Raw genomic sequence first — 25,834 nt, 5'->3', positions numbered from 1 at the left:
CTCTGGCACACACACAGTGCTGTAGTCTCAGGAAGCAGGTTTTGTGCACTAAAAACACAGGACGGAGGAACCAGAAGCACAAAGGACGAGCTTTAGAAGTGCTGCCTAGTATTGTTGCCTGTGGGTTTAATGCTTAAACTCAAATTTACGTGTGACTTGGTTCGACTGTGTAGAAAGATTTAAACAGCCCTTAAAGTCCAGGGATTTCAAAATGTGACTAAATTATAACTGATGTGAACCATCTCATCCTCACCCCTGGGGAATCAATTAGTGCCCGTTTGTCAAAACCGCTAGTGTGGTTTGTTTACACAACCCGTGTCCTGTAGCGTCTGCCCCGACACGCTGGATTATGTCAGATGTGGTGAGTATGGTCACTACTAGCTCATCTTTTGTCAGTAAGCGGCGTTACTCTTGTGAAGAGACAAGTTTTAAACTGTAACCTTTTCCTGACTCTAGCTTTTAGTTCCTGAATCTAACAGGTGAGTGGAAGTAAAAAAGGTTTAACATAGTCAGTCGTCACAGACAGTGTGTTCCAACTAATGACTTAACAGGCTCAGTGCTTATAGATGCCCACATCTGTACTATGCAGGGGTTAAAATGGGAATCCCTTCAAATGATGGTTAATTATAGCTAATAAGCAACTTAGTGCATGAAATTAATGACATCTCAGGACCGCTTACATCTAAAAGTCATGGTTTGTGTTATCCCTGTGATGCGTTCATAGTGCAGATGCATAATTGTGGTCGCAGTATCAAAGAATCTCACTAGCGGCTAAAGAAGCATTAATGGAGTTTGTGACTTTTCGAACAGCTCAACAACTATCAGCCGATAAAGTGTTTTGGTGCAGTTTTCCACACACCGATGTGTCTGTAAGCTAAAGACAGCGATGCTTTACTTCCTAGAGAGAGAAAAAAATTAATGTGCAACACTGAAGGAAGGAAAAGCATATAAGAAAGAGAGGAAGGAAGAGAAAGATACAAGATTATTTTCAGAAGTGAGGACTGCTCAGCAAGTGAAAGTTTATAAATGGGAAATGCAAATCTTGCATGATTAATGGAGACCGTACCAGATTTAAATACTGAGATACTGGATATATTAATCATGTGCTGCTGAATTTTGTTTTCATTAAAAAAAACATAGAAGTTTCTTGCAGAAGAAGTTCTATTCTACTATTTTTTTGTTATTCAGTGGTTGCATGGAAACTGTTTAGTGCACGCTACACGTGTTAGTTTGTGGTATTGTGGTAAAGTTTGCAGCGACGCGCCATGTTGGACTGGTTACATCAAGGGTAGCAGACGTCAAGCTGTATTTAAGCTGGTTAGATTCACTCTCTGAACTCTACTGTTTATTAAGTGTTGTGCAAAATTTTTGAGCCACCCCTCATTTCTTGATATTTCCCAATAAGCCAGACTTTCTTGTGATTTTTTTTTTAATTGTTTTGAGTAATTGATCTGTAGTCTTTCTGAAGGTCTTCCAAAGTTTGTCTTTAGCTACTTTTTCACTCTTTTTCAGTCCAATCCTTGTAACTTGACCATGGAGTACCACCTGGAAAGTGTCCGATTGGCAACATCTTCATTTTTCAGCATGACAATAGTCCCAAACACACTGCCAATGCAGTAAAAGCACACCTGCATAGAAAAACAGACAAAGGAAAACCAAAATATGGACCGCCACGCTTGTTACCATTTTAAAAACTCTGTTTTCCTAATATACTGTGTTGCTGTGTAGGTTTACACACATTTCAGTAAATCACTACACCTATTTCCCATTTCCATAGCAAAACATAAAAAATGAAGGATGGCTCCAGACTGCTTCACTAGCTCACTAGTCACTACGGGCTGGAAATCAGCCATATAGCTTCTGTAGCATCTGCTTATATTGTGTTAAATTCAGTTGGTTATAATCACAAAGAGCATTGAGTTGTGGTGTAGCATCACAGGACACCTGATCATAGTCTGTACAGACTGTTAATGTACCCCCACCTGCCAAATCCCACTTTAAAACCCGTTCACAACATTCCTTCTATGATCCACGAGGAAGAATAACAACAAAATCAAACCATTTAAACTTGTTACCCTGAAAAATATCTATTATTTTGAAAACCAAAAGTTAATTGCATATGTTTTTTCCCCATTTATGTTAGCATTATTCTATAATTAACCACAACAAAAAGCAAGGAATGAAAAAGTGGAAAACAAAGGGTGCCTGTGGGACATGAGACAAAGTCTCCTGGCTATTAAACCTGTAAATTACGCCTCTGCCAGCCCACCAGTTTACTAATGCTGTGTCGGTCTCTAAAAAGGGACAGTTACCGCTTACCGGCTGTCGTGTGTGTCAGAGCAACTACTTTTGTATAAAAAGGTGACAGGAAAGTTTGATCATGAAAGACCTAAAGGAGCATGTTATCAGAAAAAACTGTCACCTGTTTAGTCTTTGCTTGTCAGAAGGTAAAGAGAGCAGAAGAGTGACGCGATAATATAAAATTAGAAATGATGAGAATGATCATTTAAAAATATACTGAATTCCCAGAGAGCCTTCTTGCATTGCAGTTAATTATTGTGAAATTCTCACCTGGTCCCTCTTAATGTGCTCCTCAGGTTGATCAGCTTCACTTCTAGGATTATGTGCAGAGGTCTGCTAAACGTTAATATGCACTAAATGATCATTTATTTGAAGGTTTTTATGAGTAAATAGGCAGGTGTGTTAAAAATATCAGTTGTTTTGTGTTTTGCTGTTTTAACTTCTTACCCTGTTTTTCTTTTCTCAGTATTAATGAGGTTCCTTTATAAATGGCGAGAGAGGCGTGCTCATCGCTTTTGTGCATACAAACATGTAGCTGGCAGCCAGAATGTGTGTCCTAGAGAATTATTAATAATCAAATAGGTGTAAAAATATAGGAAAGTGACTGTGATTGTTCATCTTTTGAAGGCGTAACCGTAAGTGTCTCATCATAATTAGATTTTCTTAAGCTAAAAATAACAGTTTTGACCGTCTGCCCCCTGCTGGCTGTAAGCTGGTTGTGCGGGTGCTTTGTGCTTTCACTGGTGCCTTCCTGACATTAACACCATGCCAAGCACTGAGAAGTAGAAGTAAGAAGCTGTCTCGTGTGTCTGTAAATATAGACCAAGCAAACAGGAAATCACTGCAGGGAACAACAGGTGGCATAGTGATGGGTACACTTCCTCCAACGAGCAAACACATACTGGTGTCTTCCTGTCTCTAACTGTAGGATAATCACAGAAATGTAACATTTTGAGCAGACGCAAAGTCACATGTGGTGTTTGAAGCAGTTTTAAAGGAATAATTCAGCATTTTAGGATCATTTTCTGCATGTTTGCTCTCTTAGAAAGCATGAAAGTCATACTGAGCTTGGGTCAGTGATAGTTTTTAGTCACAGATGATGAGTGTGCTTGATCTAATACCAAACACTATGATGGTTGATGACGATACAAACCGCAACACAAGCTGAGTGGAAAAGACAGAGGTCCAATCAGACCATCGATTACAAAGCAAAAAAATAAGATTTATTGATAACAAAGAAATTAAATGCACAGTTTTAGTTTGTTTTTTTAATCCAACAACAATTTTATTAGCAACTAATTTGCTCACTCATTGACTGTTAATACAGTGTCCTGTCCATGTGCACAGACTGATATCACCAGAACCAGTTTTTTTTAAATATAAGCAACAGTTTGAAGGCATTTACTCTGAGAAACGCGCCTCAGAATTCTTAAAAGAATTCTTAAACATGAAATGTATTCCCTGGAAACAATCTCCAGCTCGCGTCTCTGATGTTGTTAGTAAAAACTACAGTAAAGATTAACTGGACAATAAACAAACACTCACCAACTGTGCACCGAGCAGCAGTGAAACTTGACCAAGACACAAATCAGAAACAGAACGTGTTTCGCTCACAGCGACCAGCATGCTTCAAAAAAATGCAAATGTAGGTAGGTGAAGGGTCCAGCTTGCATTGCACTTTTCACACCTTGACTAGCATTTAGTGGAGTAGTGGTCAAGTGCATGCCGGCAAGTCAGCATCTTGCACGCAAACTTCAGGTGACCACAGAAGGCTGCTAGCTAACCAAACCGTGACCTTTTCCAGACCCAAACCCAAAAGTTAGTTTGCAATCAACAACCGGTGTAAACCATACACACAAAGTCCACAATCTGCATTCACAAGCTACTAAAACAGCTGTTCCTGCTCAGCTGTTCATTAACACAAATTGTATAATCAGTCAGCTCAGGTGAAATTAAAAAAAATCAACATGAAATGAATTTTCAACCAAAACTAGTGTCAAATCAAATATGTGAGGCTGTTTCCTGGGCCGACCCCTTGTAACATGAAAGCTGAAAGTAGCTTTAATAAAAGAAATCTAGGCCTTAAATGCTGAAATGGGAAGTGCAAGGAAAGATTTATTTTCAACATGAACTCTGCTGTTAGTAAGAAACATCTCGGGTGGTGAGAAATTGAAACTTTGCTGTGAAATCCTGTGTTCTTAGCAGGTCTCACCACTCTCTCCACAGAAATAAAACTGCACCTTTTTGTGTTGTTGTTTTTTTCCTTCTTCTTTGAAGTTAAAATTGTAATATGTGTTTCAGATGCTGTGGGTCACACGGACGGAGACCCCGAGTCCGAGCGTGAGAGAGAGGGCCTGTTCACCCTCCATCAGCGACGCGGCGCCATAAAGCAGGCCAAAGTTCACGTGGTCAAGTGTCACGAGTTCAGCGCGACGTTCTTTCCTCAGCCAACCTTCTGCTCCGTCTGCAAAGAGTTTGTTTGGTATGCAAAAACCCAAGAAGTCACAAATCTTCACATTAGTCATTTTTTTCAATCGTATTAGTCATTTCATCTCTCCCTCTTTCTTTCCACTGCAGGGGTCTTAACAAGCAGGGTTACCAGTGCAGACGTGAGTGTTGGTTCATTGTCTTTCTACCGACTAGCCTTCGTAACTCTTTCTCACGCGGTTATTTTCTGTCTTTTAGAGTGCAATGCAGCAATCCACAAAAAATGCATAGACAAAGTTATCGCCAAATGCACTGGTTCAGCCATAAACAGCAAGGAAACAATGGTGAGTGTCTGCTTCACATGATTTGCTCCATGACGCTGCACATCTTCCAGTCCGACAAAAATTCCACAAGTGGTGACACAGAGCGTGTAAGAAATGTGTAAGCTTGTGGTTCTGATGCTTACTAATGAAAGAGTCGCTTTATGCCAAGGTATCATCACACCAGGCGCTCGGGTCTCATGTCATCTTCTTCCCCTCGTTTCACTTCCTCCTCAGCTCCATGTCAGCGAGAGTTCATGTGTACGAAAGCATGAGGGAATTTAACGCCAATAAATAAAGCTCGCTGTTTACATATGGGAGGTGTTTGGTTACTGACGCCTTCCGCGTTAATCTGTGTGCGATGTGTTTTTAGATCCACAAGGAGCGCTTCAAGATCGACATGCCTCACAGGTTTAAAGTCTACAACTACAAAAGTCCCACCTTCTGTGAGCACTGCGGGACTCTGCTGTGGGGACTCGCCAAGCAGGGGCTCAAATGTGAGGGTGAGAGGCGGGAGTTTTTTGTTTTGGTTTGTTTGTTTTGTGTGATTTTATACTTTATGTCTGCAGGGTAAGACAAAACACAGCAGTGACATCACAGACATAAAGCCACAGACACGGTGTCATAACAGACATTTTTCATAATGCAACACTACGCCATAAAATTTATTTCAAAGCTCAGTTTAGGAACTGAACATTCTTGGTTTAAGGGTTAAGTCAAATTGATGCTGGCAATCTCATAAAGTCTAAGACTGATGGTTGTTTAGGAGTAGAGCCTCTACTCCTCCACATCAAAAGGAGCCAGCTGAGGTGGTTCAAGCGTCTGGCCAGGGTGCCTCCTGTTCCCCTCCTACGTGAGGCTTTTCAGGCATGTTATACTGGGCAGCAGACCCAGGACACGGTCAGGCTGGTTTGGGAATGTGTCGGTGTCTCCCCCTGGAAGAATTTAAGGCAGGCTGGACTTGGATGCATGGATGGATCATTCAAAATAAAGCACTATAGCTCAGCTGAGTCTGTGGACGAGGATTATGTTGTTGTTGGTTTTTGGGGGGGCTTCATAGAGGACTCATTGCTCTGGCAACGCCCTGCTCCAGCATCCCGATGGTACAATCTCGGTCAGGTTGCCCCAGTCAGATGTCATTTCCTCCAAACTTCTGGTGCTTTGTTATAGGGTTGAGTGTGTTTGACAGAAGAGTAGTCATGTGGGATTAGTTGGATGAAGGTATTTTGACTTCTTTACCAAGAAGTTTTGAGACACAAGACTAAGTGACAAAAAGCAAATGAAACTTTACAGTTCTGACTGAAGTTACAAGCTCTGTGGTATTCAGTCTTTTGAATCTTGACTCTGAAATTAGTCCCGTTTCTCTAGAAGCTGCCTTTCAGCACACACAGTTGATCAAAAAACTGCCGAGCAGCAGGGAAACCCCTTTGCCAAAAGATTAAATGTTCTAGACAACATTATGCAGATATCTGTGGGTTTTAAATGGCTTATGCTGCATTGCAAATGTTTCCTTTTGGATTTTTAAGGCCCGAATCATCGATTTTTAGGCAGAAAAAGAGTCATTCATCAAAGAATTTGGCAGCAGTGACTTTCACAGGTTACCACGAAGGGGTTTCTTGGTTCGGCACAGCTATATTACTCCTCCACAATACCATCAACACACTCTGAAACACATGCAGCAAACTATGGAGCTCACTTCCCTTTATCTGAAAAATGTAACTTGACAAAATTTGATAAAACATGGCTTTCACCACATAGAAATGATCATGTAATCCACAGCATTACTCGATATATTTCCAGTAGCTGAGACAACAGCGGGCGTTCGAACCTTTCCCAGCATAAATATGCGCTGCATGTGTTGGACTGTTGAACAGAAACACAGTGCAGCTGCCACAGCAGGTGCAAAGTATAAAGTTCTCCCTGTGAAATTAATCATATTTCCAGTACAAGCCAGCTGACTGAGGGGTTAGGGATGGGAAAAATTGTTATTGTGGATGTGTGAGAGTTTGCTTAGAAACAGCACAGTTATATAAGGAACATGTGCAAACATTAAAGAACGCGTGACATGAAAAAAAGGGATCAAGTGAAAAAGAAATTGGACTCTTTAGCAACATTTTTTACATATAAGTGTGCATTTTTCTGTCATTGTCATTATAAATTTTAATATTACCCCATTCTGAAGTAAAAGCTGATACATTACTTTTTGCATAAGTAATAGTGTTAAATATTGCCATCTTGCACTGCTTTGAATGTTCTTTATGTGTTCAACTGAGTTTATATTGTGTTTGATGTTGTGCAGAATGCAGCATGAACGTCCACCATAAATGCCAAAAGAAAGTGGCTAACCTCTGCGGGGTCAACCAGAAACTGATGGCTGAAGCTCTGGCAGTCATCGAGAGCAAGCAGCAGGTGAGACAAACAGAAATGCCTTCAACCAATTCAACTGTTTCCTCGTTTATATGCTGCTTTTAGTGACTAAAAACCTCTTAAACTGGACCTGCTCTCCTCAGTTCCAGCAGAGTAGCTTTGCATCAAAATAATCCCGATTTATCCGATACTGAGTTTTGGTGACGCCCCTCAATTCATCCTTGATTAAAAGCAAGCATTTTTAACTTCTCCTCCTTTAAGCCAACTTTCTGATTGCTCCTTGCATCTCTGTGACATCATGCACATCTAACAGGAAGACTTCATTATATGAAACTTTGTTTAATGAGAAGATCTAACATAAGACGATGTAACACTAGATAACATAAGAAAAACTAAAGCAAATAAGAAAACAGATAATATTGTCCCCTTTAATACTAGGAATTAAGGAATACTTTACTGTGGAAAACTCCATTTTGAAACTGGGCCTACCTTTTGCTTTAAGGCGAGAAGCACCAGAGACAGTGACATTATTGGTCGGGAAGGTCCAGTAAGTGTTGCCCAGCCGGGAGTGGTGCGAGCTCCATCCGGGCTAGTTATGGGTTTACCAGCCACAGCTACACCTGCAAGCAAAGGTATGCAACCTCTAAAATGTTCCTTTCCGTTAGACAGGGATACATACTGCATACTTTATCTCATTTGTGTTTCTCGACCTGCTTCTTGTAGCAGATTATCAGGGTGTTTCATGGGAGGGACCAGGAGATGTCAGCAGGTCGGTCAGCGAGGTGCTGCCAGAAGAGCCTCTGTACGCTGTTCCGAGGAAAGATCACCAACCCAAATTTACCATCAACGACTTCACACTGCACAAGATGCTCGGGAAAGGCAGCTTTGGCAAGGTAGCAGAGGCGATCTGATTCAAAAGAGGAAAAGAAAAGCACGGAGCAGAGCGTGCATGAAGATGTGGCATCTTTGTCATGTTACTTTATATATCAACATATTAACAAAAGCACTTAAAGAGCACAACTCCCCGAAAGGGCAAGAGCTGTAGTAAAACCTTTTACTTGATCTTTGACCTATGACCTTGGAGCCTTACATACTAAAATGGTGTACTTTATTATCTTTACCCATATGATTGGAGCAGAATTTGCTGAAATCTTCTATAAGCTTGAGGTTTTAGGATATATTGGTGCAGTGTGCGGACTTGTGAACTTTATGGCGTTATTGTGACATCATAGGGCGTTGTGTTAAAATGTAAAATTTGTCTTGCAGCTCTCCACATGTACTTTCATATGATATATTACTTGACATGGTTTAAAGTTTTCACTGACATTCACATTTGATGTGATCTTGACCTTTTCATCAAAACTGAATATACCCAAGCTGTTATTGGCATCTATCATCTACCGTCACAAAAAATGTAAACAGGATATCTTGAAAACTGTGGATGCTTAACTGCTAACAAACAGACAAACAAACAGAAGTGATTACATACTCCCTCCCTTTGGAGGAGAATAAAAACTGGATGCAACAAAAACAAATTATTGCCCTTTTCTTAGTGGAATTTCTTAGTGGGGGGAAGGCGTTTTCTGCAAATGTGTCAAAGCATCATATTTTAGTCATTCTTGCTAGCAGATGCACACAGCACGGAGGGCTTAACACAGCACTCTGAGGCTTGTGGTCAAATGTGTTGTGCAGCCAGTTTCCACTGAAAACCACCTACTTCTTGTTACTTCAAAGTCTTTGCAACACATAGAGCTAGCTATAGTAAATGAGTGGGCAACAGGCTACAACTCTATATGTCCAAACTGAAGACGTTTTTTTAAAGGTTTTTATTTGTCTTTCGTCTTCTCCAGGTGTTTCTAGCAGAGCTGAAAAGGAGCGGGGAGTTTTTTGCAGTGAAGGCTCTGAAGAAAGACGTGGTGCTGATGGATGATGATGTTGAGTGCACCATGGTAGAGAGGAGGGTTTTGTCTCTAGCCTGGGAAAATCCCTTCCTTACACATCTTTACTGCACCTTCCAAACTAAGGTGATGACCCATGTACACTTGCACAGTCACTGCATGCAAGTAGGTAGCCACTGAAAATAAGTCTCTGGAAACAAAGCCCTGACCCTCTGTGTTTTCACATCCAGGAAAACCTGTTCTTCGTCATGGAGTATCTGAATGGAGGGGATCTTATGTTCCACATCCAAAACTGCCACAAGTTTGACTTGCACAGAGCCACGTGAGTCAAAAGACGCAGCTCTCACAGTGACACACGACTGTAGTTTTGCACTGTTTGGGTCTTTACTGGATGAATGTAACCTCCAGGCTTGAAAAGTGCCTTCACTGCAGATGTACCTTTAACCTGCATGATTAATCATTACCAGCATGGGTACGAAAAAACGTCCATATACCTCAGTAAACTATTTCCTAATTAAGTTTTTGGTTTCCATCACTAGTTTCACATCTTATTTAATAGAAAAATGACATTCATTTAGGAAATTACAGTCCAACTTAGTGGAAAATAGACAAAGCAAGAGTTGATTGACCCCTGAATACACCCGATGCCACATTTATAAGCATCCCAGAAGCTGCTACACAGAGTAGGCAACGAGGGCAGGAAGTCAGATACAAAAGCAGCATGGAGAATGTGGTCAATTTTCAAAATAAAATACCCAATGCAGACTAAATGTTCTGCTTCTGACACGCCTGTGGTGTGACTTGATGCAGGACTGAGACATGCGTCAGACAAACATCTGGTGTACTTCAGTGGTTAGACACACTCTAACCACTAAAGTACAAGTAACCACTTGGGATTCAGAATTCGCTACCAAATGGCCGTGCATTGCCCTTGGTTTCTTGGTCTTGTTTTCTTGTTCGTCACATTTGGTTTTAATAGATCTAATCTCTATAAACATTCATCTGCAATTATCTATAGATTGCCAGTGGTTTTCATTTTTAGTGCAAATTCTACATTTTAGCATCCTTTAGTTACACGTGGGTCTGTGTAGAGAGCAAATGAAGGGGCTTGCATTTACAGACATACAATCTGGAAGCCACTGGTTATGTTTTTTTTAATCTACAGGGAGTGCAGAATTATTAGGCAAGTTGTATTTTTGAGGAATAATTTTATTATTGAACAACAACCATGTTCTCAATGAACCCAAAAAACTCATTAATATCAAAGCTGAATGTTTTTGGAAGTAGTTTTTAGTTTTAGCTATTTTAGGGGGATATCTGTGTGTGCAGGTGACTATTACTGTGCATAATTATTAGGCAACTTAACAAAAAACAAATATATACCCATTTCAATTATTTATTTTTACCAGTGAAACCAATATAACATCTCCACATTCACAAATATACATTTCTGACATTCAAAGACAAAACAAAAACAAATCAGCGACCAATATAGCCACCTTTCTTTGCAAGGACACTCAAAAGCCTGCCATCCATGGATTCTGTCAGTGTTTTGATCTGTTCACCATCAACATTGCGTGCAGCAGCAACCACAGCCTCCCAGACACTGTTCAGAGAGGTGTACTGTTTTCCCTCCTTGTAAATCTCACATTTGATGATGGACCACAGGTTCTCAATGGGGTTCAGATCAGGTGAACAAGGAGGCCATGTCATTAGTTTTTCTTCTTTTATACCCTTTCTTGCCAGCCACGCTGTGGAGTACTTGGACGCGTGTGATGGAGCATTGTCCTGCATGAAAATCATGTTTTTCTTGAAGGATGCAGACTTCTTCCTGTACCACTGCTTGAAGAAGGTGTCTTCCAGAAACTGGCAGTAGGACTGGGAGTTGAGCTTGACTCCATCCTCAACCCGAAAAGGCCCCACAAGCTCATCTTTGATGATACCAGCCCAAACCAGTACTCCACCTCCACCTTGCTGGCGTCTGAGTCGGACTGGAGCTCTCTGCCCTTTACCAATCCAGCCACGGGCCCATCCATCTGGCCCATCAAGACTCACTCTCATTTCATCAGTCCATAAAACCTTAGAAAAATCAGTCTTGAGATATTTCTTGGCCCAGTCTTGACGTTTCAGCTTGTGTGTCTTGTTCAGTGGTGGTCGTCTTTCAGCCTTTCTTACCTTGGCCATGTCTCTGAGTATTGCACACCTTGTGCTTTTGGGCACTCCAGTGATGTTGCAGCTCTGAAATATGGCCAAACTGGTGGCAAGTGGCATCTTGGCAGCTGCACGCTTGACTTTTCTCAGTTCATGGGCAGTTATTTTGCGCCTTGGTTTTTCCACACGCTTCTTGCGACCCTCTTGACTATTTTGAATGAAACGCTTGATTGTTCGATGATCACGCTTCAGAAGCTTTGCAATTTTAAGACTGCTGCATCCCTCTGCAAGATATCTCACTATTTTTGACTTTTCTGAGCCTGTCAAGTCCTTCTTTTGACCCATTTTGCCAAAGGAAAGGAAGTTGCCTAATAATTATGCACACCTGATATAGGGTGTTGATGTCATTAGACCACACCCCTTCTCATTACAGAGATGCACATCACCTAATATGCTTAATTGGTAGTGGGCTTTTGAGCCTATACAGCTTGGAGTAAGACAACATGCATGAAGAGGATGATGTGGACAAAATACTCATTTGCCTAATAATTCTGCACTCCCTGTATCTGCATTAGTAAAGCATGGATATCAGTTACCCCAGAAGCTAAGGCCACCCTCAGGCTTCAAACTTACAGTCTCTTATGGGGATTATTATGGTGTTTATGTTAATTTCTATATACAGTCGACATGTGATCCTTATTTCTGTGACATAATTAACTTTTAAGTTTGTTGATTTTTTTGTTTGTCTATTTCAGAGTTTCAACTATATTGACCTAGGTTGGCCTAAATCTGATCAATGATGAATTTTATCCTCTCTTCTCACATACATCTGTGTCTCCTTACAGCTTCTATGCAGCTGAGATCATCTGTGGGCTCCAGTTTCTGCACTCTAAAGGAATTATTTACAGGTAGGTGCTCAGTGAGAGCTAGAAACGGCACTGAAATTCATGGCATGAAATATATAGTCCAAGAGGAATCATTTTCTTTTCTTGCACCTCTGCAGAGATCTGAAACTGGACAACGTGCTGCTGGACTCAGATGGTCATATAAAGATAGCAGACTTTGGCATGTGTAAGGAGAACATGCAGGATGATGTACGGACCTCCACCTTCTGCGGGACCCCAGACTACATCGCCCCAGAGGTGACATCTTTTGCATGCTGTAGTAATGTAAATGTTGTAATAAACTGGTATCCTTTTGATTAAAAGGATCATTCGACCACAGCTGGCCACCAACTGATACGCATAAACGTCTAAATTCTAGAGACGTTTTAAGGAGGGCTTTTGATGCTAGGTCTGTACATTAATATTTGGACTCTGTTAGAATAGCTTTGCATGATGCGCAGCTCAAAATAATCCTTGTTTATCTTATGCAGGCTATTGTGGAGAAATAAGCCTCTAAGCTGCCCCTTTAAAATAACAAGTTAAACCACATTTTAAAATATTAAAGATTAGAAAAAACTGTAAGCTGACAATCTAGGACAGAGGTGTCAAACATATGGCCCCAGGGACCAGAATCAGCCACGAAAAGATTAAATCCAGCTCACTAGACAGTTTCGGAAAATGTGAATTAGCACACGGATTTTGAACTTTTAACAGTATTTGCAAGTTTTACAGATTTTCCTGCTGATAAAGACCTCCCCCACAGCTATTCAGACTTCTCCAGCATAACAAAGCAATAGATCAACATTTAAAAAAGCATTTTTACCACAATCTTATTATTGTTATTACAGGATATTCTGGGCAGTGAGCTACTTTTTCTGCAGTTTTACACATTTATTACTTACAAATCAGTCCCAAAAAGTCGTGCTGACAGATACTGCAGCATTTCTGTCATATAGAAAAACTGAGATATACTAAAATTACACTTCTTTTTTAAATACAAAGATATCCAAGGCAATTAGTGTGTGGTTAAACTTGTTTACACAGAAAGGGGAGTTTCCTTGGTCTAGCCCGCTTAAAGATCACAGCGAGCTGTATGTGACCAAGGGCGTAAAATTAGTTTGACATCGAGAGCAATCGAAAACCCAAGATCTGACTGATAAGGACTTATTTTCAAACGTTATTGACCTCATTCTTTAAAACTCTGGCCATTTATATGTGAACATCTGCCATTGTAACAGTACGTGCACGACAGAAAATAAGAAAAACCCACTTTAACTTGTTCATTTTACCAGTTTGTGTGATTTTTATGTATCAGATCCTGCTGGGTCAGAAGTACAACAGCTCTGTGGACTGGTGGTCATTCGGAGTGCTGCTGTACGAGATGCTGATCGGTCAGTCTCCGTTCCACGGCCGTGATGAAGAGGAGCTGTTTCAGTCCATACGGACAGACACCCCCATTTATCCCAACTGGCTCAGCAAAGCTGCCAAGGACATACTCATCAAGGTCAGACAAGTGCTTCAGTGGCCAGTTTAAATAAGATCACAGCAGGAAGAAAAGAAAGCAAGGATTCTTACTGAGTTTCCTGTATGTTCATTAAATGCATACAAATACCTCTCGGGGCCCTATAGCTAAACCTCTGTGCGTTTGTGCTTCAGCTGTTTGTGAGGGAACCTGAGGAGCGGCTGGGAATCAAAGGAAACATCAGACAGCACAGTTTCTTCAGCAGCACAGACTGGAACGCCTTAGAGCAACGGCAGGTGCCGGCGCCCTTCACACCAACTATAGTAAGTACAACAGGGAACCACTTACTCAACATATCCACTCGAAAAACTGGTAGCTAGTAAAAGCTGTTTGGCTGATACGGCCGACGGGTGAAAGTAAATATAATCTAGAAAGTTGTCGACACAGTAATTGACTATAGTGGCTATTTTCAAACTTCAGACTGGAGTCTGCATCGAGAGCCTTACTTTCCTAACTTTAAGTTTGTTCGCAGCCCATTTGGGGACCACGGCCCACCCTTTGAAAATCACTGGACTGCAGTATTTACTTGTTAATCTAAATATTGCATGTAATGAAATATTTGCCCTTCGTCCTTGCAGACCTCACCCAGCGACTGCAGTAATTTCGATAAAGAGTTCATCAACGAGAAGCCCAGACTATCGTGTGCTGACCGCACGCTCATCAACAGCGTAGACCAGACGATGTTCAGAAACTTCTCCTTCGTTAATCCTGGCATGGTTCGGATCGCAGCACGTTGACCACCGGACAAAAAATAGCTAGAATCTACAAACACGCTGCTCAGTCACAACCAGCAGTTACTGTAACTGGAACCTACTGTAGAACCTGAATGTGGCAAAACTCACATACATGAAGATGCTAAGTAAAGGGGTATTCCTGAGTGTAAACTGATACAACCAAACTAACTTTCACACAAATACCTTTAAAATGTACCTGTAGTCAACTTTGATACGTCAGAGTTTAGTTGACTAAAGGCATACATTTTCTTACAGTGTTATTCTGACAGCATGCAGTTGGTTTGGTTTTATTTAGTCATAAAACTATTCACACATTGCACACTTGTGCAAACGTGCAAATATTTAAAAAAGGAAAAAGAAAAAAGAAAGAGAGAAAGTGTGCATCTTCATGTCTCGAGGCCTGTACTGTGACGCTGGATTTGGGACTTAGCAAGGTAACTTCAGGCTTATGTCTAGTTTATATGGAGTCAGGAAGCCAGTTCTCATCTTACCAAAGCCAGATGATACAGACCTAACCTGCTCCAGAGCACGTTACGTTTGGGACTCATCACTTCCTGAAAAAAAGCACCACTATTTCTGGAAGAGCCCTCCAACTAATTATTTTTACTCATAGTTCTTGTCTTTCCACGACGAGCATCAATAAGAAAATCAGATCTTGAGGAACAATTTCATTCCTGATTTTTTCTGTCTAGCAATTTTACAGGGCACTAAATCCTTGTACTTACCGGCAGCTAAAGCTCGCTGAGGGAAAAATATGTAATCTCCAACCAACTGAGGAGGGGCTGCTTTGTGAATTTGGTTGCAAAGGTGTTGGATCAGAAATCTCACTCTCGGATGAAGTTCTTTGTTCATCCGTAGTTTGCACTGAAGATGCTAAATTGTCTGCAAATGCTCAATGAGGGACGTTGCACCTTAAACGTGTAACTTTTACTTTGAAGCAGAACAGCTTATATCACCCTTTTCACAGAGTTTGTAGGCAAGTTGGCGTCCTTCATGCAAACTGGCCACAGTAACCATAGTAATCACAAGGTTTTAAATGCAGCACCCTATACACCTCATTGCAACCACTTTCACCTAACAGCCAGCAACTTCCAGCAAACCATCGCCAACTGGTCAGAGAATACATTTTTACCGAGTGGCCTGTGGTTGCCGTGGGTGATGCTGACTGATCTCTAAGCCTGCCTGCCTGAGGCCTAATTAATTCAGTCCTTTGGCCAGTAAACTGGGTTTACAGTCACTTGAAGGTTCATAAAGTCCAGCCGGATATTTATGTGCCATTGTGATTTTTTTAAATCTGAAAAATATGTCCTACCGTGAATCATCTTCTCCTACAATTTTTGATAGTTTCTTTATTTTTTTGCAAAATCAAATGGTAAGGATGAAAGTTGTATGGAAATATGTTTTGTTTTTTTAAAAAACAAAAACATTATAGGCTTAATTTTATTGTAATTTTCATCTTTTAATTACTGCACGGTGATGTTTTGCCAACAAACCTAGTGCAGCAAGATTAACGTCTTTTTGCACACAAATTAATTCATAATTAATTACATTAGAACATTATAATGCATCTGTTGTTGGTAACGGAAACAGGGTAGATCGTAATAATCACAAGTAGAGCCTTTAACTCTCCAGACTTTTCCTTAATAAAACATGGCGTTTTGCTGCTGGTATAATGATCTTTTCAACTTTTTCAAAGTGGTAGATCTGTCCACATGTGTCATTGGTCATATGCTGTCCTGTGAAGATGCTAATAGCTACAGTGGGAAACCCTGTGGGCTTATCCAGTTTATAATTACCTTCGATTGCAGTGTTATTGTAAATGAAGGCAGATACAGTAAGCTGAAGTTATTCAGTAGTACAGGCCTCCTACTTAATGGGCTGTGTGTTTAAATAGAAAATGTGCTTGTAGTGATTTTATGGTGCCTCAGAATATTTTAATGAAGTTAACGTCTTCAAGTAAAACAAACTGAGAAAGTTGATTTAACCAAATGGAAACTTAGTTTTCTTGTCCTGTTCATTTTTTATTTTATCGCCTGTTTTTTTTTTCTTATGTAAATAAATGATACAATTCATCTGATATGCTGTGTTGTTACTTGGTTGTAGATCTGTTAATGTACTGAAGTTTAATAACTGGGTTATTGTTTACATGTGTTTTCCTGTTGTATCTCAGGAGTTTTGTTGTTTTAATGATGAGCTACTCCCTGCATACTGTAGTTTTGATGTTCTCCTCATTGTGAATTCTGTACATTAAAGTGTGCACATTGTGGGCTTTTTTTTTAAAAAAAAAATGTGTTTGTTTTGGTGAGGGACAACATGAAAAGTATTACATCAGAATGATAGAGACCAGAGGAGGAGGTGTTAACAAAAATAGCCATCTCAGTTTTTCCACTTAATTTGGAACTTTACCATATTTTCCACTGTTACAGACATTTACTCAACTGATGGGTGAATTATTTTAGCACTCAGTCCTAAATATAGACTACCTAAGAAAGAATGTCAGAGGCACTTTTTTCATTAGGGTGCTATGGATGGCCCAGATGTAGGACTGACAGCCAAACAAATAATCAAAAACAAAGCTTTAATTAAGTTAAGTGTAGCAGACCGAGTGAAACAACATCCAAACTTTAGAATATGTTAATAAAACAGACAAGGAACAGACAGACACTGACAAAAACTGAAGGAAAACTAAAGATTTAAATACACATGAGGAGATTGGAAACACCAGGGAAACAAGACACAGCTGAAACTAATTAGGACAAGACAAGGAAGCAAAACTAAATGCAAGGCACAAAAGACAACTATTAAAATCAGGTTATTCAATTTTTAAAAATATTTAAAAAATGAAAATGACAAAAAAAACAAAAAAACATTTGGATATTTTGGCTTCATTTTCAAAAATGCTTCAACTGAAGTTAAACTCAATAGTCTCAAAATGTAAAAGATTTTTTTCCTGCTATATATAATACTCCTTCAAACATACCAGCGTACTGCTGCTTTAACAATTATGGATTTGAGATTCCTGATACCAATCTTGGTTTGAATATATTGACAAATAATCTGAATATGCATGAGTAACACAACATTTGGGAGAGACGGGGTTAAGATTTACACTGAACTTGCAAAACGATTGGGTCGTTGTTTACTTGGCAACATGAAGGAGCCAAAGACAGTAGCTCTGTCTGCTCAGGGAGGATGACACTATTCTACATGAGATACAAGCAATATTTGGACTGGGGTCAGGTCGCCCTCTGCTGGAAAACCAATCACATTAGGGATGTTCCTGAAAAAGAAATTCCCACGTGATTACATGAAGAAGAGAAGAAAGACAATAGTATTCAATACTAATACTAATACTAATCAATTTATCCAGAATAAGAAAACATTCATAAATGTTGTTGTGGTTGTTGTTGTTGTTTGTGTGTAAGAACCAATTAAAAGTGTTTATCATATTTTTCAGTAAGTCACTGATTATTGGAAGAAAAACTAATCCTAAAAGCAAAGAAACACATTTTGATGCTAGTAGTTTAGCTTTGGATATGGGTCAGTTATTGGTTTTGCTTTACTGTATTTATTCTCTGATTTTTGAGAATTACAGTTAGAGTTGGGGGTTAGTTTTATGGGTTTTGCTTGTTTCCTTGTAAGTGATCATACATACCCGTAAAAAGTGTCAATATTTATTGCTCGTGATGCATGTTTATATGCAAGTCAGCCTAGATAACACGGATAATTTTGTAGGTCAGAATACCACAAAACCCCATGTCTTACTCAGTTTGCTTGTTTAGAACTTACCATTAAGCGGTGGTTGTTTTTGAGGGCTGCTGCCAAATATCTTAGCTCTGACATGTCAAACTTATTTTAGTTTGTTTTTACGCACTGCATCAGAGTTTTAAAAAAACATAGCAACAGTATCTGTATTACATGTGCATTACAATTTATAGTAGCTCTACAAAGACAAAAGTGTCACATAGAGAAATGAATATTTTTGCTTTGTATTATTTATGATTAAAACAACTTCTCAAGACCTGGAAATACATGCTATAAATTTTACATTTCTGTGTACTAATGCTGACGCCAAACCCAAATCCAGTGAGCCAGAGCGAGCTTTTTGGCATCCAGTTTTGGCCCCATGTCTCATGTTTAACATCTGTGTTTTACATCTTTGTCAAACAGTTAACAGGTTGCTAAGGATGGCTAAGACAGCACATGAAAAACATATCTACAAGTCCCAAGCAGCCACATGAACCACTTCTTTTAAAAAAATTAATTTATTATTATTTATTAATTTCACAACAAATGTGTCTTACTGCTTCCCCCGTTAGACTGACGTCTTGACTCCTCATGTAAGAGGTCGTTATCAGGCTGGAGCCAATCATCTACAACTATTTTTTCATACCAGTCATAGCCAGATATTTGCATGTGACAGAGACAGAAATACAGAACAAAAAATTCCTTTTTTGACACACATCAATATAGATGACATGATTACCTCCAATCATTGTCCTGAATCACATTTTATTTTAAATTAAACTTTCATTTTATTATTTTATTATTTAAGTTGCTCATTAAATATTTGAGAACATAAAAACCTGTCTCTTGTCCCCATCAACCAAACAATATCAGGTGCTCTGTAGCACCTGTGACCTAAATAAACTTCCTTTACAAAAATGGTACAGTATAATAAGTAGTATTGGGGTTTTTACTGTGTAGAGAAACTGTTGGTGGGCCCCAAAGAGGTTTTAACCAGAGCTGAGTACCTTGTTCAAACAAGGTAACACAGATTCACTGTAAAGCTGTGACACCACGGGTGCAGTGGGTAGATGATGGCCCTTGTGTTGGCACAAATAGCTGCACGCAATGCAACCGATGCCAATCTTGTAGTTGGCACGCTGAGATCCATGCTCACTCGCTCGCTCACTCACACAGTGTAAAAAAAAAAAAAGTAACCAAATCAATTATACATGCAGGTTTGACAATCAAAAGCCAAAATCTATTTTATGTTTCAGTAAGATTGTTTCATATTTCACCTGCAAATAAACACGAGACCATTCTTCTGCTAAACCTTTTTTCAGCAGGCAGCCACCTTGAAAGTTTAGCCAAAATTCACTTTGAGTGAGAAAAAAAATCCTATTATCATTCCAGGGACTTCAGTTAGTGGTGCTGTATCAAGGCTGCTGGTGTGGCTCACTTGAGCTCTGCACATATTGTGTTCTGACCTGAGACAGACCTGTGACTCAACTTATTATTTTTGAGGGTGTGTTTTTTGTTTGTTTTTTTACCCTAAATCACAACCTCTTCTTAAACCTCATGAACAAGTTAAATACTTAGTAATTATAAAGCAAATCCAAATGCAGAACACAGGTCAATGGCCTGACGAACCTCTGACTTATTCAGCCACCACTCCCCCAAACTCCTAGCACAGACGGTTGGCCTCTAAACAGGGAGCTGTTACCTCTCAGTGACCTCCATAGCTGCAGCCAGTGCAATAACATAGCCTTATGGCCTGGCATGAGAATAATTGTCTGTTTAAATACTTCCTCAAAGGTTGGCAAATGACTGACTCGCAGGAGCCAAGAATTAAACATAACCCATATCAAAATAGATTATGCAGTTGAAAAACTAACTAAACGCTATGATTCACAGTCTTGTAAAACCACCTTTATTGATAAGATCTTGAAGCAACCCTTTTCTGTATAATTATCAGTCTTATTGTGGAGAAACTTTGGCTTGTTTTCACTGAGGTTTGCAGACATTTGTTTATGCACAGCTGTTTTAAGGTCTGACCACAGCATTTCAATTGGGCTAAAATCTGGACTTTGGCTTGGACATTGCAACACCTTGATTCTTTTCTTTCTCAGCCATTCTGTTATAGATTTGCTGCTGTACTTGGGATCACTGGCCTGCTGCATGAGCCAGTTATGGCCAAGCTTTAACTGTCAAGCAGATGGCTGCATATTTGTCTCTAGAATAATTTGGTAAGAAGACTTTATGGGTGACTCAGTGGCTGTGAGGTGCCCAGTTCCTGTAAACAAGCCCAAATCATCACCCTTCCACCACGGTGCTTCGTTTTTGGCATGTGGTGTTTGTGCTGATATGCTGTGTTTGGTTTTCACCAAACATAGCAGTGTGCATTATGGACAAACCGCTCCACTTTGGTCTCATCTCTCCAAAGGACATTATTCCACAAGTCTTGAGGGTTTTTTTTTTCCATGTTTACCTATGCACCCTACAGCTTGCATTACATTTTATTTCTAGAAAGAGGCAATTTTCTGCTACAAAACTTTCCAAACAAGCCATACGTGTTCATAATCTTTAACATTTAACATGATAATTAAGTTCTCAGATGTAGGTTTTACAGCTTTTTTGAACAACACATGGTCTGACCTTGGCGTAAATGTGCTGGGCCATCCTCTTCTGAGAAGACTGAGGCATTTCCTTAATGCACACCTAAACGCTCCAGACCAGCAAGTGCAAAAGCTGCTCCCGCCTGCTGACGATTAGTTAATCAAGTCCATTTGATTAGCAGCACCTGGCTGCTCTTGACTCCTATGGAAGCCTTACCTGTATACTTTTTCACAGCACTCTCATTTTCTCATGACAATAACATCCAATAAGGGAAAAAAATGTCCCAATAAAGCTGAGCCGCTTCTTGTTCTCGCAGTACTTCTTTATTTGGAGTGTGGAAATTACAGTACATCAAAACTCTTTACAGTAACTGAGGATAGTTTGGTGTACAGTACGTGGTGACATATCCCTTTAACACATCATACACAACATACAGCACACAGCTGCTGCTTCACATGAAACCAAATACAGTGTTTTTGTTAGAGAACCAGGGGGGAAACAAATGATATGCTATGCAGAAATGACAGATGTTTTCATGATACTACAGCAAAGAGTCATGATTTTAAAATGTGACCGTGGAAACCAGATACAACAGCTGTGCTAAATGCTTTTTCTCCTCACACTTAAATGAGAAAATGAACTCAAATGAAGTTCTAAATGTGATAAAAAAATGATCATGGGTATAACTGATGAACTCTGGATCACACCTGTGGTCCCAGACAGGTGCTCAGACTTAAATTTCAGTAGAGAAAACCATCCATGTGTCTCCAGTGGATTACTGGATTTGCTTCACTATGCTAACAATTTCACAAATTTCTGCAACTATGGAGAAAAACAGCAGCTGTATGTGAGGCTGGACAATAAGGAAGGAGAAACAGACTTGTACTGATTGGCTAGGCAGAGAGAGATCACACTAGAAAGGATGTGCAGCAGGTTAGGATGATTAAGGATAGAGATAGAAACATACTAAATGAATGAACAGTGTGTTAAGTTGGAAGGAGTACTTTAAGGAGCTGATGACTGAAGAAAATTAAAGAAGAAGATAGATGGAGGAAGAGGATTAGTAAGCAGGAAGTGAGGGGCTATAAAAGTGATGAAGATATGGGGAAGTTGTTGGCAGAAGTGACAGAGGCGTTCAAGATAGACCCTTTTTGCTTCCAACAGTGATGGACGGGTTGACAGATGAGTTCAGGCAAGAGTATGCATGGTCTATGATGATTGCAGACAAGACTGATCTTTATTGAGAGTAGAGAAGAGCTGTAAAAGAGCCTGAAGAGGTGGAGGTATGCTCTGGATAAAAGAGGAACAAAAGTGAGACAGAATACATGTGTGTGAATGAGAGGTGGAATGATGAAGCTGCAAGGAGTAAAGACAGTGAAGGCAGATGAGTTTAAATTCCTAGTATCAACCACCCAAACGAACAGACTGTGCACAAGAGAAATGAAGAAGCGATTGCAGGCAGGGTGGATGGAGTGGGAATGCTAAAAACAGCTTGCTTTAACTGTTTTTTCTCATCTGTCCCTCTGTGCAACTCACAACGCCCATCAATGAAGATTTAAAAATAAGAAAATGAGAGAAACCTAAAGCTCTAAAGCCAGCTCTTCTGCAGCTCAGCTTTAGACTGAGCTAACCGTTTCACATTTAATGATGAATCCTTCTCCACATATTACATCATAGTGCAGCCGTTTGTCCTACATTCGTAACCAGCTCACTTTTTGTTCTTTTTATTACATTTGAACTTATTCAAAACAATTAAATGTTAGCTAAGCATAGCAAGCTATTTATTTAAAATCACAAAAGCAAAAGTTTCTTTTTAAAGTTGCGCCATGAAAGGAAAAGTGTGCTCCCCTGGGCCATCTTGGATAATGCATGAAAAACAGAAGCACACGACATTCACCTGACTGCAAGCATACATAATTTCCTGTTTTCCTGAATTAACGAGACAATCTGAGTTTTATAGATGGTGCTGTTACAGGCTATTAGCTGGATAATGCAGTGTTTCTGAAGGCACCAGCTGAACTGATAATACCTCAGGATACAAGCAGCTGCATCTAAAATGCATTCAGGCTGACAAACACGCCCGTCTCCCAATGTTTCCAATCTGAGCCACAATAAAACTCAGCCAATAAATCAGGCAGGGGGTAACAAATTCAAGCACTTAATAGATATATGCACTTCTGAACTTTGAAGAAGCCTTGTGAAAGCCTCAATGAAAAAAACAATAAAATCCAAGATAAGAGATTCAGGACAACTGGATGTCTTTATGTCAAGTGAAGTGCAGTACACGTCTGTGAATTTGGCAGTTTTGTCGTAAACTGATATAAAATGAATAATATGTGCATAAATATGTGAAAGGAACCAGAATCATTTCACAAGATAAACCAATCTCACAAAAACTGAGGATATTTGATAAGTTTTGACTAAATTACAAATAAGCTATCAGAACCTTTTCTCTTTCAGATGCAGCATTATAAAGCGGTGTAATGATCGTCACACTGCAAATGCTGTCTGGATTATTTGTATAAGTCTGACTTGTATCAACTTTCAGGTTGATTTCTGAGACTTGAACTGAATTAGAACTTCAAAATTCTCAAAGGTCATAAGCATACATCATAAGAACTGTACTGTGGTTTCTCATGCTTGAATCCCCATGTATTTATGCAGCTGCATTGCAGTCAAAGCCCAGTGAGAAGCATTCCTGTGGTTGAATACTTGTACTGACAAAATTCAAAGTGCTGACACAGTAAGTGTTTCTGCCTTTGCCTTATAAATCATCACATTCGGAAGTACTGTAAAACAAGAGCCCATCAATTCCAGTAACCAGTTTCAGAACAAACACTTTTTATATTTAGATTCATTTCACTTACACAGCCTTCAAAATAAACTAAGAAAAATGCCCCTGATCTTCATTCACTCTTGATGACTGGTTGAAACAAACAAACACATGCACAGATTTTAACATTACAACAAAAATGTTAAGTGCTTCAGGACATCATTAGGCAGTTCTTTTCATTTCTCCATTACAGAAATTCTTAGGTATCTCATGTTTCGTGTGTACTTATTATTTTTAAATACTTGGCATAGAAACAACTGGATGGCTATTGTGCAAACTCATAGGAAAAGATACTCCACTGTATTGGTAAATATGGTCCAAGGAAGTCCAGAAGGAAGAATCTGACCACAGCATCTTCACGTTTCAGTCCAGGAGAACAAGCTGCTACTGAAGAGATGCGTATGCACTTAACAGATGGAGGCTCCACCCATGGGAATCTTTTTTGTTGTTTTGTTAATCCATTATGGTCAAGAATGACCTGCATAGGCCACAGTGAGGGGCTGGATGCTGTCCCAAGCTCCTCAAATGTACTAATGCAGTGGGAATCCCCCCCCCCAACAAACAAAGTTAACACTCAGTTACTTCTTAAACTACAGCTGAGCTTCAATCTTTTAGACATTTTACTTTATTTCATATGTGATATTTAGGTGTTTTTCCTAATATGCAGGAGGCAACATGGTGCAGTCGGGACTTTTCATCGCCTGCCCGTCAGTCCGGCTGCACTACTGCGGTTGAGGTTGCGGCTGAGCTGAGGGAAGTGGACGGTGGGAGTTCTGGAGGTGGGACCGTAGAGGCCGAGGTTTCTGGCTGCGACAGACTTCCTGGGCTGCTTCACACAAGGGAACGGGGAGAAGACCTGCTGTTTAGGAATGGAGGAGAGCCCCGGAGTTGACGGGGAAGAGGAGACTTGGGATCTAGAGGATGAGGAGATAGAGGAGAGGGAGGGGGTGGAGGGGGAGGAGGTTTTGTAAAAGTTGGAGGAGGCAGGAGGAGAGAGCGCAGATAAGCAATTAGCTGATGAAGAAGGTGGTAAGGAGGAGGCGGAGTTGGGTTTTGGAGTGGAGGTTAGTGTAGGACAGTCTGAGGAAGATTGATCAAGAGAAGGCGGAGCTGTTGGAGAGTGGGGTGTGCTTGGTGTGGAAGGTGATGAAGAAGGGATGCAGGAGTTGGAGGAGTGGTGAGGTGGAGTAGTAGGAGGAGAAAAGCATCTGACAGAGCCAGCGTGTCTTTCTGATGAGTCAGACTCTTTATGTCTGATGGAGGATGGCGGTGGAGGGAGGCGAGGGACTTGGGGTGCAGGTTTAAACTCTGGTAATTTGGGTACTGTATCTGGGTTTTGGTCGTTGGGAGAACTTTGATTTGATTCACTCTCTAGAGTCAGGGAGTCCAGCTGCACCACCACATCTGCAACTTCTGCTCCTTTAGTCTCATCTGAACCCTGTAAAGCCTCTTCACATGCTGACCCCGTACCAGAGGAGTCAGGAGACAGAGGTATAAAAGAGTCGCTCGCCTCTTTCTGCTCATCATCCCGTTTATTTTCCTCACTCTGTTTTTCCTCCTGCTCCTCAACCTCCAACTTTGCTGATTCTCTTTTTTCCTTCTCCTCTTCGTCTTCCCTGTCCTCTGAATCTCCAAATCCCAGCTGAGCTCTAGCCCTAGCTATATTCCTCCGATGTTGCCGAACATGAGTGCGCCAAGGTGATCCCCCACCTCCTCTGGAGCTTCCTGGAGATCCAGTGCTATTTGAGGCCAGGGAGCTACAGCGCTGCCTGGCTGGGGAACCCGGAGGAACCGGACTCTGGAACAAAGAACTAGGTCGGGCCCCTGGTAAAGTGGACGTTGTAGCAGAAGTGGGTCTGTAGCCTCGAGCACCTCCACGTGGTTTTCGGCCCAGGAGGAGATGGTTTATCACTGAACTGGAAGGGTTGAGCTGTGAGGCCAGAACACGGGTGGCAGGACACTTGTCTGGAGGGGAGGTGACAGTTCGGAGAGAATAAAACATCATTTATTAAAACAAGCTTACAACAGATCTCTGAGCTTACCAAGAAGGCGTAA

The 25,834-nt window shown here is 40.4% G+C and overlaps 2 protein-coding genes and 1 long non-coding RNA gene across 10 annotated transcripts in view; 1 reads left to right on the top strand and 2 right to left on the bottom strand.

Moving 5' to 3' along the window:
• prkcq (protein kinase C, theta) overlaps nucleotides 1-16,872 on the top strand; it is a 36,684-nt gene extending 19,812 nt beyond the window's left edge. For 3 of the 4 annotated variants that reach the window (XM_005475865.4, XM_025899518.1, XM_005475866.3), the window contains 14 exons: nucleotides 4,603-4,783; nucleotides 4,879-4,910; nucleotides 4,987-5,072; nucleotides 5,422-5,551; nucleotides 7,348-7,457; nucleotides 7,918-8,047; nucleotides 8,139-8,308; nucleotides 9,266-9,439; nucleotides 9,544-9,635; nucleotides 12,310-12,372; nucleotides 12,468-12,606; nucleotides 13,664-13,852; nucleotides 14,005-14,133; nucleotides 14,449-16,872. In XM_005475865.4, the coding sequence (XP_005475922.1) occupies nucleotides 4,603-4,783; nucleotides 4,879-4,910; nucleotides 4,987-5,072; nucleotides 5,422-5,551; nucleotides 7,348-7,457; nucleotides 7,918-8,047; nucleotides 8,139-8,308; nucleotides 9,266-9,439; nucleotides 9,544-9,635; nucleotides 12,310-12,372; nucleotides 12,468-12,606; nucleotides 13,664-13,852; nucleotides 14,005-14,133; nucleotides 14,449-14,607 (1,784 nt within the window). In that variant the 3' untranslated portion in view covers nucleotides 14,608-16,872. The remainder of the gene's footprint in view (nucleotides 1-4,602; nucleotides 4,784-4,878; nucleotides 4,911-4,986; nucleotides 5,073-5,421; nucleotides 5,552-7,347; nucleotides 7,458-7,917; nucleotides 8,048-8,138; nucleotides 8,309-9,265; nucleotides 9,440-9,543; nucleotides 9,636-12,309; nucleotides 12,373-12,467; nucleotides 12,607-13,663; nucleotides 13,853-14,004; nucleotides 14,134-14,448) is intronic. The other variant, XM_013273105.3, reaches the window with a different exon arrangement.
• Nucleotides 14,957-21,101, bottom strand: LOC109195198 (uncharacterized). Its single transcript, XR_002056899.2, has 2 exons — nucleotides 20,986-21,101; nucleotides 14,957-17,884 (listed from the first exon to the last, which is right to left on the bottom strand). It is a non-coding gene; the product is annotated as an uncharacterized LOC109195198 (long non-coding RNA).
• Nucleotides 21,102-21,250: 149 nt separating this feature from the next.
• tbc1d30 (TBC1 domain family, member 30) overlaps nucleotides 21,251-25,834 on the bottom strand; it is a 30,429-nt gene continuing 25,845 nt past the window's right edge. For all 5 annotated transcript variants that reach the window (XM_005475867.3, XM_005475869.3, XM_005475870.4 and 2 more), the window contains one exon: nucleotides 21,251-25,744. In XM_005475867.3, the coding sequence (XP_005475924.1) occupies nucleotides 24,474-25,744 (1,271 nt within the window). In that variant the 3' untranslated portion in view covers nucleotides 21,251-24,473. The remainder of the gene's footprint in view (nucleotides 25,745-25,834) is intronic.

Source organism: Oreochromis niloticus, linkage group LG17 (genome assembly GCF_001858045.2).
Source record: "Oreochromis niloticus isolate F11D_XX linkage group LG17, O_niloticus_UMD_NMBU, whole genome shotgun sequence".
NCBI classification, from domain to species: domain Eukaryota; kingdom Metazoa; phylum Chordata; class Actinopteri; order Cichliformes; family Cichlidae; genus Oreochromis; species Oreochromis niloticus.
Note: the sequence above shows the minus strand (reverse complement) of the source record. Positions and strands in the feature narration are given on the sequence as shown.